Source organism: Lissotriton vulgaris, chromosome 3_1 (assembly GCF_964263255.1).
Source record: "Lissotriton vulgaris chromosome 3_1, aLisVul1.2, whole genome shotgun sequence".
In the NCBI taxonomy this organism is placed as follows: domain Eukaryota; kingdom Metazoa; phylum Chordata; class Amphibia; order Caudata; family Salamandridae; genus Lissotriton; species Lissotriton vulgaris.
Window position 1 is genome coordinate 1,606,169,637 of NC_141689.1, and position 13,941 is coordinate 1,606,183,577.

The 13,941-nt window shown below is 43.2% G+C and overlaps 1 protein-coding gene across 1 annotated transcript in view; it reads left to right on the plus strand.

Moving 5' to 3' along the window:
• The window catches only part of GRIN3A (glutamate ionotropic receptor NMDA type subunit 3A), a 665,328-nt gene that overhangs the window by 215,260 nt on the left and 436,127 nt on the right, over positions 1-13,941 (plus strand). Inside the window, exon 2 of the mRNA XM_086963254.1 lies at positions 12,239-12,843. Coding sequence (XP_086819380.1) covers positions 12,239-12,843 — 605 coding nt within the window. The remainder of the gene's footprint in view (positions 1-12,238; positions 12,844-13,941) is intronic.

The window sequence follows — 13,941 nt, forward strand, 5'->3', positions numbered from 1 at the left end:
CCAGACGGCGGTCGGAGATCCCTGTACAGCTCTATGGATGCATTTTGTCTCCGACAGCCATCTTGGCGGTCAGAGAAAGGCTGTTGGAGTAGGCAGTCTTTTAGCGGTTGGTCGGAGTACACAATGCATGCATTGTATTACGAAGGTCGGACCGACCGCTTTCAAAGAGACTTTCAACTATCCGACCGCTTCCAACAGGACCACAGAAGCTGGTCCTACTCGCATTGTAATCAGGCCTTAGTTATAGATGTAATCAAAAGCAATGTGTATGGAGAAGTGATACTTAATATCCTAACAGGGCGATCCTTCAGACCACCATCTGCCAATGCCATTGCAGGAATACAGAGGTTGTGGTCTTGCATTCACAACTTGTATTCACAATATACAGTTTATGCAAACATCAAACTTGCACCATCATTTTTCGCAAATGCTGGTTAAAACATGTGCACTACTGCCCAGCCTCAGTTCATCTGTCTCGTACCAGTGCAAAATTTTCCTGCATTGGTACTATTTATATGATGTGACCAGAAGGTCAGGTAACCAAACATTTTTGACTGGTGCTATTTCATGTCCTGTAGTAAGTCAAGGAAGTACTTGGCCGAAACACCTTTTGCCACTATATTATGAAAGTAGGTTTCTGGAGCTGGTAATATGTCACCACCCCATCTTTTGCATGTGTGCAATATGGTATTTTTTTCTGCTGGTCATATATTCTGATCTGTCAATCCTACTGTATTTTTATGCTGCATTATTGTAATGTGATGTTGTGCAGAAATATAAAAAAAATATATCATGATACAAAAATAGTATGATGCCTCGATATCAGTGTCAAAAATATCGATTTTTCAGGTAAGTAATATCCTTATCAAGAATATCGTTGCTGTTGATATTGTTTTCAATATATAGTTGTAAAAAACATGTTTTTTAAATATATTTATTCATTTTTAGTTCATATCCTATGTACATTTAATGCGTTATTATAGTTTGTATAATTGTTAATAATATTTTTTAATATCCTCTGTGATTTATCATTTTGAATTTAATTGGTAATAATAATTTGTAGTGTTGTAGTGGGATGCTAGATTTGAAGAGGTGTAGAGTGGGAAGTTAATTAAGTATAATAATTAACACTTAGGGTCTGATTACGAGTACAGCAGACCTGGGACGCTGTACTTGCGGTGGCGGTCTAACCACCCATCCGCCCTAGTACAAGTATGGCAGTGGGACTGCCACAATACCGCTGCCTTTGCCGGGATCAAGGATCCCACTCTGGTGGCGGTCTAATAATGGCCTGATTATGCTGGTGGTGCCGATGCCGGAACTGACAAGCATATTCCGACCTGTTTATCTATGGCCCTTTTCATGGGGGGACTGTGCCATGACAATGGTGGCAGACATGCAGATTCTGGGCCTGGGGGTCCGGTGGGGGCGGCACATGTTGTGGCCCCATTAATTGCACCCTCGTTCCTACACGGTGTGGCACGCAGAACATGGTGCATGTCACAATGTGCAGGAATGTGCTGCAGGCCTTCTCACAGCGGCAGTATGCTGGTTAGGCTCTCCTTTAAGCTTAACACAGCCTCTGCCAAGAAAATGCCCCAGCACTACCCATCGCCCTGAATTATACTCATAATCTGACAGGCGCGCTCACCACGACTTTGGCCGCCTTCCTTGGAGCACCGTGGTGTTGGTCCCATTGGTAGACCACCAAAGTCATAATAAGGCCTTAAATTAGTAATGCATTATTCATTATTTAATTGATTATCAATCATGTTAATTATGTTTTTAAAGTTATATATTAGGTGCATGCTGCTAGGTTTGTAAGAGTATATGGTATAAAATTAAGTAATAATTTATTAATAAATGAACAGTTAAGTATTAATCATACATTTTTATATTTAAATATTTTGCCAATTTCCTTAACATTTTGCAGTTGATTTGTTAATATTTTTTATATATTAATATATATAATTAGAACAAGTTTGGGTCCTTCCGCGATCAGTCCTGTTGCCAGGTGGTGCATCGACCGGCAGGAGCCCCAAGCTGGTTCGTCAATTTCACAAGTTCGATAAGTAAAGATACACACTCAGAAGTCAGTTGACCGAGTATCTTGATCACACAAATCATTTGTGTGATCAAGACACTTGGTAGTGTTGAAACGCGTAGTTGTATACAGGATTAAACATTGGTGATTCAGCAAACTGACTTCTGAGTGTGCATCTTTACTTATCGAACTTGTGATATTAATATATATATAGATATATATATATCTATATTTATATGCATTTGCTTTTTATTGTAGTAAATTAAAAAAAAACATTTAATGTAATATAAATAATATTTTTTTAATAATAGTGTTATATATAGCTATATATAAACATACACACACACATAAATATGTATGTGTGTATGTTTAGATGAGTATATATTATATATTTAGTATTATATATTACTTAAATGTATTTGATTTACATTATAATAATGTTACATATGAAAATATTTAAGATTCACTATTTTAAACTATGTATATGTGAAAAAAGAATATTTTTGTGCATGTTTTACGATATTAGTGTGAAATAATATTTTGCTTTCTATATTTTTTAATGTACCATTATAAGTATTGGGAAACAATATTTTTGTCGTCAATATTTTTTACATGATAGTTCTGTATCTCAGTATTGGTGTAATCAAGATTATGTCAGTGATCCCTTGTGATGTAGTGTGGTTGTTGTTTTGCATTCTGTTTTGCTGTGCCCTGTTATGTTTTATTTGTGTAATACTGTACTTTAAATATGTTATTGTATTCATTTCTGTAGTTTATTTGAGATAAAACAGCAAATGTTGCTACGTTTCCAGCCAACAAGTCCACATGCCTTAAACGTTCCTGTGACAAGCACCAATTCACCACTGTTCAATGTGTTAAAATAGTGCTGCCCCATTTCTTCAACTATTTAAGACTACAGTCATCCCCAAAGTCTGCAGAGACAGTGTCTTCATTTAGGGCCCCCACTGCTCACTTTATGTGGCTGCAGCCCTAAGCTTTCAATTCTTCCTCTCAGGTGCAAGATAAACAAAAGTTCTTGACAAAGGGAGGTTGAGGATGGATATAGGGCCAGTGGGGCCCGAGTGAAAAATATGAGGTGGGGCTCACTATGGTTTTCATTCAAGGATCTCCTTATTTGTGAGGAAGAAATAATATTCTCTGGGGAATGAACATAACTTTACCAGGCAGATCCAGCATTTGGCAAACACCCAGGGTCTTGCCCACTGTACTGAATCATCGTGAATGAACAGGACAGATTTTTTTTCTTAGGGGTGATTACGATGGCAAACGGACTTCAGTCCGTACGCCATTGTATCGAGGACTTGTACCGCCTGCCTATAAGGCGGCGGTCCACCAGGGCCAATTGCAATGCGACCACCACGGCAGTGGCAATGCCCATATTTTACATTGCAGAGGGTGCTGCTAGCTGCAGCCCCGCTGCGATGTAAAATGGGACATTTTACATATCCCTGCACTACATGGCAGGCACCATGCAGTGCCTGCTACATGGAACAGGGATATGTGGGGGGGCACCATAGGTGCCCCCAATTCCCATATCTGGAGTGCAGTGGGAAAGAGGGGCTCGCGGGTCCCCAAAGTCCCTTTACGCCTACCTTTTCATGGCAGGCAAACCGCTATGAAAAAGGCAGGCGGAAAAGGACATCACAATCCCTACGGCGGTGCCTGGTAGGCACCACCAACGTTGTAGGGATATGATTCCCCTCCAAAAGTCCAACGGGCTCCTTGTGCCCATCGGACCAATGGCAGTCACTCTTTCCAACTGCCAAAGACAAGCCCGCTATTGTAATGTGGCGGGCGTATACCTTGGGTATGATGGTGGTGAAACCACCACCAATAGGCTGTCTGTGGCGGTTTCACCACCATCATAATCAGGCCCTTAATCTCGAAATATAAATTGTAGAAAGAGCACAGGCCTCTAAAAAGCATGCAGCCCGGGAAAAAGAGCATGACTGCCTTGCCTGTGACGACCCTCGAAGGAGAAGTGATGATAAGAGGAAACAGGGGAACAGTAATTGGTACCTGGCCTTCTGTTGTTCTGGTCATTTATGTAAGTAATCATGTTAGAGAAGGAATTCAGTAAGAAGTTGTTTTTTTCATAGTTGAAAATCAAGTACCATTGTGATAGACGTCATTCCGTCATCTTTGGCTAGGAAAGTAGGAAGGACATAAGTTTTCTGTTTCATGGTTATTCAGAGGACATACAAAGGGGATCAACACAGCAATTGAAGACCCTAGATAACGAGATGCAATTGCAATGTTATGGATGAAAAACCTGTACCAAGGGGCTATGTTTATTGTTAAAACTTGATCAATAATACTTTATAAATCAGATAACCTGATATAACATAACATGTCATACAGTGATAAAATAGCATAACATAACAACATAACATAACATCTCTCTGGTTAGGAAGATTTTCAGCTCCCTTTGTTAAACAATATCCACCAAAGAACACTTCTAACCAATTTTTACCGCTAACTTACATTTTGAACAATAAAATTACTTCATTACCAAGGAGAACTTACTGTTTGATATTAATTCCAGGCAATCATATAGTATATTTAGCACTTATAGTCAGGACATTCATTTGATTGGTATAATCCCAATTAAGGCATGTGAATGCAGCCATTATAGGACAAAAGACAACTTTGGCATAAAACATTGCACATCTTGGGCTGGCGAGATAGGATCACACAGGCCGCTCCTCAATGGGACTCAGCACGGTTGGACACCTTGTGGACACATTCTGGAGTTCATAAGTGGGATCTCATTGGCATTACAAGGGAGGGAGACCTATGGACATGAGATGAAGTTATTTTCTTCGCTGACCTACAAACCAAATGTCAACTGGTACCCACAGAGGCCTACCGATACCTAGAGATCAACCATGAACTACCGCAGGCATTGCCAAACAGGGAGGACCTCCAAGAGGCATCCCCACTTGAGGATACATTATTGACTGATTATATGCTCAAAAAGGCAGTTTCCCTTACATACCATGAAGTAATCAATGACTCACTGATACCCTGATTCGTTTGGGGGAACATTGGGAGCAGAATCTTGGGGGCCTAGAAGACGATGAACGGCCTGAGGCTTTATCATCCCCTAGGGAAGTAGCCATAAGATTTATATTTCACCTAGGTGCAAAAATGCATGTGCTACTCTTGTGAAAATGGGCAGGGCAACCACGGTCTTGTGTTTTAGGAAATGTGGCCTAACAGTCTCCTTCTATCCTTTGTTATGTAGCTGCCCAGATATACGGGGTTATTGGGAATCTGTAGTGGCCTGTCTGAATAATTTCTGCGGTAGAGCTGTCGAGATCTCCCCAAAGTGGTGTCTGTTAAATATATGGGAGGCCATACCTCACCCGCATGGACCAAATTCTGTTGACCTTGGGGTTAATGGTAGTTAAACGCAACGTTGCACGTGTTTGGAGAACCAAACAGTCAAACAGCTGAGTGACTGTCGTCTGGATATGGACTGGTTTACGCTGGCAGAGAGGGCGGTTTATGAAAGCAGAGGCTGTCCAGGTTAATGGACCAAAATATGGCGGAAATAGAACGATTATCGCAGTGGGTTGTGCGCCCCTTTTGGATCCCTGTGGACTAATGCTTGGAGGAACGTGTACTTGCCCTGACAGCTCCTGAGGCGGAAGCCGGGAGACACTCGCGGAAATTACCTAAGCACAATTTTTTTTAATCTGTTTTTAACTGTGTGAACTCACCTGAACTAGAGCACTCCCCCCCCCTCCTTCAATCACCAAAGTCGCACCGCACAGCCGACTTGAACGCTGCTGCGGCGCTTTGGAAAACTTCTTGCCGCCATTAGAGGGAAGTGAGGCCACGCCCACATTTCAGAGGCCACTCCCCCTCCCTCTCCTTTGCTATGTAAGCTGCGCCACACCTCTGCACGCATTATCCCTGACAGCTCCTGAGGCGGAAGCCGGGAGACACTCGCCGAAATTACCTAAGCACAAACATTTTTGATCTGTTTTTAACTGTGTGAACTCACCTGAACTAGAGCACTCCCCCCCTCCTTCAATCACCAAAGTCGCACAGCGCAGCCGACTTGAACGCTGCCGCGGCGCTTTGGAAAACTTCTTGCCGACATTAGAAGGAAGTGAGGCCACGCCCCCCCCCACCTGTACAAAATGTGCCTAAACAGGATGCGCAGCGGACGCGCATAGCGGGCGCGCCGTCAGCGCGCTGAAGGCGTGCCAAAGGTAAGCCCATCTGTGCCCGTCCGGGCCCAGCCGGCCCTAGGCCCAGACCCTATGCCCAAGCCCACCAGTGATCGCTATGTCTATACCCAAGGAAACCTCCGGTCACTCAATCCCATGAAAAACACTAACTGTAACTACATCTATAAAGGGGAGAAAACCTTTATTAACTGCGATCTATGCAGCCCAGCCCACACCACGGTGGGACACCACGCCCTGCAACTGGGCCTCCTGAACTGCAGGTCCCTCCCGAAACATTCCCTAGAGACAAACCTCCTCATACAGGATCATAAGATTGACATTCTGCTCCTCACGGAAACATGGCTAACCCCCAACTCAGAATCCGACATCGTCAGTGCCCTTCCCCAAGGATACCTAATCTATTCTCAGACAGACCCCTCGGCAGAGAAGGTGGCCTTGCCATAATATATAGGGAGCAGTTTGTTTGCAGGGCAAAAAACGGGGCCATCGAAGACTGCGAGAGCTGCCATTTTGCTTTACAAATCTCACCCACAGTCTCTCTATCCGGCCTACTCATATACCGCCCACCTGGAGTCCTGACCAAGTTCTCCAGCGCCCTTATAGAAACCGTCACTTCAATAGCAACGTCATCCCCCAACTTCATAATCTTGGGAGATCTCAACCTCCACTTTCGTGATCCCCTGGACTTGACAGCGTCCGACCTCCTACTCGACCTCACTTCATACGATTTAAGATTAGTGAACTCAGAGGCTACGCATGACAAAGGGCACCTTCTTGACCCCATCTTTACCAACATCAACGACCTGAAAACCATACCCCCCCTCCCACTCCCGCGGACAGACCACTATCTGGTCCCTATATCTTGGCAACTCAGCCCCCCGCCACCCCAACCCCTCAAAACACGGGTCAGCAATAGACCCTGGTCCAAACTCTCGATTGAAGACTGGTCCTCCAGGCTTACGCAGTCCCTCCCCCCCCGCACTAGATCCAGTAACCGCAGATACGCAATTCAAAACCTGGCACATCCACTCACTCGACTCTATCCTTCCAGAAAAAAGTACCCTGAAACAAGTTAAAAGAGCTAACCCCGCCCCCTGGCACACTCCAGAGTTAAAACTACTACAGAAAGAATGCAAAAAACTGGAGCGTTCCTGGAGAAAAGACGGAACCAAATCCAGAAAAGCGCATTTCGCTCCTCCATGAGAATTTACAAAACGGCCTTGCGTGACACCAAAAGCCAATTCTTCAATGAGAGAATCAAAAAGTCCTCCAGCTCTGCTAGAGAAACCTTCATCATTATGAAAGAACTGCTCAAAGTGCCTGACCCTCCCTCAGCTCTTGACACCTCTGAGGACAAATGCCATAAACTGGCAAAATATTTCGATGAAAAGATTCACAACATCCTCTCCACATTGCCTCAAGTTAACTCGAGAGCAGACACTAACGATCAACTCAATCCCAGAACAGACTCAAATCCTCAGCCGGCCAAACCAGCCATCCACCTGGACACCTTTGATTTGGTAACAGTAGAAGAAGTTCTCAAAACGCTGGCCATGATAAAAAGTGGTTCTCCCAGCGACCCGGTTCCCATCCACATCCTACAAATGGTGGCATCTTCAATCGCCACTCCTCTAACTGACCTCATTAATTCCTCTCTGCGTCAGGGTACGGTCCCTCACGGCTGGAAGGCTGCCGTCGTTGAAGCCCTTCTCAAAAAACCGCTCCTAGATCCTTCGGATCTGGCCAACTACAGGCCAATCTCCCTTCTCCCCGGAATCAGCAAGATTACGGAAAAACTAGTTAACAAAAAACTCTCCCATTTCTTGGAGACTAACAACCTTCTTCGGAAATCAAAGTCTGGATTTCGCCCTGGACAGGGCACGGACACTGCCCTCCTGGCTGTGGTTGAGGAGGCCAGATGCATTTTAGATGCAGGAGGATCAGTGGCAGTGGTCCTCCTGGACCTCACTGTGGCCTTCGACACTGTTAACCACCTGGTCCTCATCCAGCGACTCAATGACATAAGGGTGGTGGGAACTGCTTTGTCATGGCTCACATCATTTCTAAGCAACCGCACCTTCCAGGTCTGGGAGAGTAACACCCGTTCCACGGCGATTCCCCTCCAGTGCGGAGTACCGCAGGGCTCCTCCCTTAGCCCAACTCTATTTAATGTTTACATGTCCCCACTGGAGGAGGTGGTCGCCCCGTATGGAGTTAAAATCATTAGCTACGCCGACGACACCCAATTGGTCGTCTCCCTATCCCAACCTGACCAAGGACTGTCCAATCTCCGCACCTGCCTATCTGAAATCTTCATCTGGATGAGTGAGTCAGCCCTAAAACTCAATGGGTCCAAGACTGAGATCATGCTACTTGGGCATAATGAGTCCACCCTTCCCCCGAACATCTGGCCCACATGCCTGGGAGAGCCCCCTTCTCTCAAAGAGGAGATCAAGAGTCTAGGGATCTGGATGGAAAAGGACCTGTCCTTTAAAACCCAAGCAAACAAAAAACAGCGGGAATCTGCTTCGGCCTTCTCAGATCAGTCCGTAAAATCCTACCCCTTCTCCCACAAGCTGCTCATCCAAGGACTGATCCTGTCTAGACTGGATCATGGCAACGCCATCTTCCTGGGAGCACCCGAATCCACCCTCAACAAACTACAACATATTCAGAACGCCGCAGCATGGCTTCTCACGAACACCCCGGCCAGAACATCTGCCAAACCAGCTCTGAAACTGCTGCACTGGCTTCCAATAAGAGAAAGGATAAAGTTTAAATCCCTTTGTTTGGCACATAAACTTCTACAGGGCAAGGGCCCCCCCATCCTCAAAAAACTAGTCACGCCCTACAAGGCCAATAGGCCCCTCCGTTCGGATCATGAACATCTGATAACAGTGCACAGAGTAAAAAAGGCATGCACAGGAGGTCGGCGATTCTCGGTGAACACGGCTAGACTGTGGAAGGCCCTACCTCTCAAACTCAGGAGCGAACCCTGTCATCTCCGCTTCCGAAAACTCTTGAAAACCCACCTCTTCCCCTGAACCTCTTTTCTCTTGGTCACCGCCTCTGAATCGTCTGTTTTTGTTTTAGCGCTGGGATGCCTCCGGGTTACTACGCGCTCTATAAAACCCACATTCATTCATTCATTCATTCACCTTGAGACTGCTAATGTTTAGTAAATTGCATGAGTGGAGGGTGGTGGAACGAGGGGTCGAAGGTAAAAGTGAGGGAATTTATCTTATTTGGCTGTGTCTTAATGCTACACTGTATTATGCTTTTTGCTTTGACCTTTTGGGAATAAAATAATTTATAAAAATGAAAAGACAATATAATCGAAAGCAGAGTTGATTGGCCATTATCAGGTACTGCGTCTGAGAATTTGATTTAGTTGTTATGACAGTTTTGTAATGAATAATCTCCACACTGTGAAAGTTACGATTTCTTTTTTCAACCCTATCATCGACAAAATGGCAGCAGAGGTTGCAGAAGCTGCCACTGTGTCAACTCTCGGTCTCCTGCTAACCGTCAGTCCCCCGTACTCCAAACCCTCTCACAACATTCTATTAAGCACATTCTAACACTACTGCATTACTTTTAAAGTTAAAGCACATTAAAATACTACCACATTACCCCTCTCTTGAAACAAAACAAAAATTATTATTATGAAAATTAATACATAAAATTGCTCTTCAGTGTTTAGTACATAAAGATACAGTTATGTACAAACAAATTCTTCATAATTTGTTTGATGACAAATTGATCTCCTACACCTTCCTTGTCGATTCTTTGTTTCACTATTAGCATGTAGAAAATGATCATTGAACACAACAATCTCCTGGTAGTCTACTCTCAATCTATAGGCATAATGTTTGCTTTCTATCTCATCCTTACCATTCACGACAACATCCATCCAATCATACTTATGATCATGGATCTTACCTTCCTTGCTCCTGCTAATTTCATCCCTAACATACTTGCATTTAGCCAATCTGCTTAAATGCCAAACCTTGCCATCACTCAATAAAGCAGAATTACCAAACAAATTGTCCAGTTTTAGAGATTCTGAAAATCTAATCTCTCCTTTCTGAACCTTCTTTTCCTTCTTTACTTTAACCTAGTCACTAATTCCAACTGGAAACAATTTCACACCTTGTTGCCGATCATGATGCTCTGTGTACGCTTGTTTGACTAACAATAACCTTCTTTTCACATTTGCAGGTGACCACTCAGCCAATTTGGCTGTTGATATCTAAGCGGTGTCGTTACTTATCGGTTCCCGTCCACGCATCAGTACAAAAGGACTTCCACTGGGAGTAATTCTGTGGGACCACAACATTTAAGGGAACCTCAGTCTCCCAATTTAGATTATCATTAACGGCAATTCTTATTGAGCCCTTAATTACTCTATTAAAGTATTCCACAAGGCTGTTCCCTACGGGATGTAGTTTTGTGTGAAATGCAATACCTTTCCGTGAAAACTTTAAACATATCCAACACAAATTGCAGACCAATATCTGAGATTAAACATTTAGGTAAACCTTCCTTCAAGAAGATCTCATTCGAAAATGTAATAATTCATTCCCTATCCACTTTTCTGAAAATTTATATCTCAGGCCATTCAGACAAACGGTCCATCACAACATTGATGTACTTCTTTTCAACAACATCATCCTCAATTGGACCCATAATATCAATTTTCTCTCAAGGCATATTGGGGCAAGAAATAGGTAATAAAGATAGGCAATATGTTTTCAACGATTTATCCAAACTATTGCATACCACACATCCCCTGACTAATCTTTTAATGTCATTATCTAAACCAGGCCATCAATAACTATATTCAACACTTGATTTCGTTTTTGAGATGCCTAAATGGCCTTCATGACATATCTTCAGGATTTTTCTCCGCAACCCAACTGGGGAACAAACCTCCCACCCCGTTGTAGTGCACCATTCTCTTCCCTCAATACATTCTGTACTTCCAAAAATGCCTGCATTTCTAGATTATTTTTTCATTTCTCAGGCCAACCTTCATAGATACACTTAAGAATTAGCTGTATGCTCTTATACCTGCTCATATGCTTCTTCCACTCATCCTTGTCAATAATCTTTGTTTCATCATTAAATACACCTGCAACACAACCATGAAATAAATATTCACATTCGTCATCAGCAGGCAGTAGCATGCGACTAAAAAATCAGCTATTCTATTATTCACACGAGGTATGTGATGTCTTTCATAAATAAAGTCCAGTAACTTCACAGATATGTGTGCTAAACATGGCAACGCTTTTTGTAAGCCAGTAGGAGTTAGAACCTTTGTCATAAGTGTGTGATTAGTTTTTAGTAACACATTGTAACCCCACATAATATTATCAAAAATTAGTGAAACCCCACACACAAGCTCGAGTCTCTCTCTCAATGACAGCATATCTTTCTTGAGCCATTGAAAGAGCACATGATGCAAACGCCACAATCCACTCATTTCCAAGCTCATCAATTTGAGATAATATAGCCCCCAAACCTTTCTTACTTACATCAGTGCAATATAAATTCTACGCTTGGAATAGAAAGTTCTCGAACATGGTACCTTGGAAATATCATTCTTTAAATTGCCAGATTCTCGTTGACATTCTTCTCACCAATTGAATGTAACTCTACCCTCACACAGCATTCCATTAAGCACATTCTAACACTACTGCATTACTTTTAAAGTGAAAGCACTTTAAAATACTACCACATTACCACAGCAGCTCATGATACTGATTGGTATTCCTTTCGCACACAGGCAACATTGTGATTTGAACAAAGACAATCTTGAAATTTGAAAATTGACAAATGAAAATGTACTTGCTCATAAAGTTTGGCAAAGAGTTGGCGATTTAATCGTTAATGACTGTCTGGTATGTGTGATCAGAATGTACCTGTACAATCTTTCCAATACCTTTTCTTGTGTCTTTTTAATTAGAACCCACTTCACCTACAACTTCCCATCGAAAGCTCATTGAGCTCCCATGCCGACGTCACATTTTCTATCCTGGAAATGAACAACTGGTGCAATTTCAGCCTGATGCTGTGCCAAGAAGAGTGGAACATCACTGATTTTCTCAGCCTCACCCAGAAACATTCCAATTTTCATCTGGGAGCGGTGATAAATATCACTGGCAACCTGACCACTAAGAATGAGCTACTGGGCTACCTGCAGTTTCACCTGGAGAACATCAAAGACACCTCCTCCACCATTGTCATGTATGGCTGCGACATGGAGAACACAAGGCGGATCTTTGAGACTGCCACAGAGTTTGGGGTCATGCTGCCTGAGTTTCATTGGATTCTGGGAGATTCACAAAACGTTGAGGAGCTAAGGACGGAAGGCTTGCCCTTAGGCCTCATCGCACATGGGAAAACCACGGAGACGTTTTTTGAGCACTTTGTACAGGATGCAATGGAGCTGGTTGCCCGGGCGGTGGCAACAGCCACACACATCCTGCCAGAACTGGCCCTCATTCCAGGAACAATGAATTGTATGGACAGGGATGAACGGAGCCTCACTTCGGGCCAGTATTTAGCAAGGTAGGAATCTGTTGCATTATTTATTGCCATTGGAAACTGTGATTGTATAGAAAATCAATATCCTATTTAAAAGGCATGAAATAATGTAAACAAAAGATACATTGAACAGTGCTCAGCTTGAGCCGTGGTTTTCGGTGCTCAGCACCATCATTTAATCACCAGTGATTTTCATGAGCACCAGTTAAGGAGACATTCATGTATCGTAAGCACAGTGAGATTAAGTGATTTGCCAAGAACACATGCTGTTGAGCTGGTGCCAAGACTCAAACCTGGTTCCCCAGCTCAGAAGTTGGCAGCTCTGGCCATTACGCCACATCCTTTCCTCACTTTCATGGTTAGTAGTTGGTTCTGTTTTAGGTGGTGATAACAGGAGAAATTGGCTGGTGCAAGCTCCCTCCTGACCGAGAGCCCTGGCACTTCTTTTTCTTTACAAATTAACCACTGCATTGAATTACAATTATGGAGTCTATATCCGGCTCCACGCAGCAGTGGCAGCCTATGAACTGTAACAGTGGTGAGGCAAAGATCCCCATCTCGAGTTGACCAAGCATGCCATACTTTCTCCTAGTGGGTTCCAAAATGTATTCAAAAAACGAGGCCAAAAGTTGCATTTTGTAGCACACTTTTCACGTACATTGGCTCAATTCCAGCAAATATTCGAATATGTTCTTAAAGTGACAGGTAAGCATTACCAACCTGGTGTGTTGGGAGCTCATCGCCCCCAAGAAAACTTTGGAAGAAAAGTGGAAAAAATTGCTTTCTTTAGCACAATTTCCCTTGAAATTGGGTAAAGAGATATGAGGAGAAAGTGAAAAATTCTAGATTTGAATTCTTATATTTAAACACGTCTACAGGCAGTGCTTTGAGTGCAGGAAAAAGTAGTACAGGTTTTCACCCAAAGAAATAATGTGCGGATGGCAGGTTTCAATCTTAGTAAAGTTGGCCGCTGAGGACACGTGATTGCAATCAATAAGTTACATGTCATCAAGGTGTTAATGTGCCTACTGCAAGTTGTGTTTTACTCTGAAAGCCACAGTTTACATTGCTTTTAGGGCAGCTCAGGGAATAAAAGTGATCACTACACAGATCTGCTTGTGA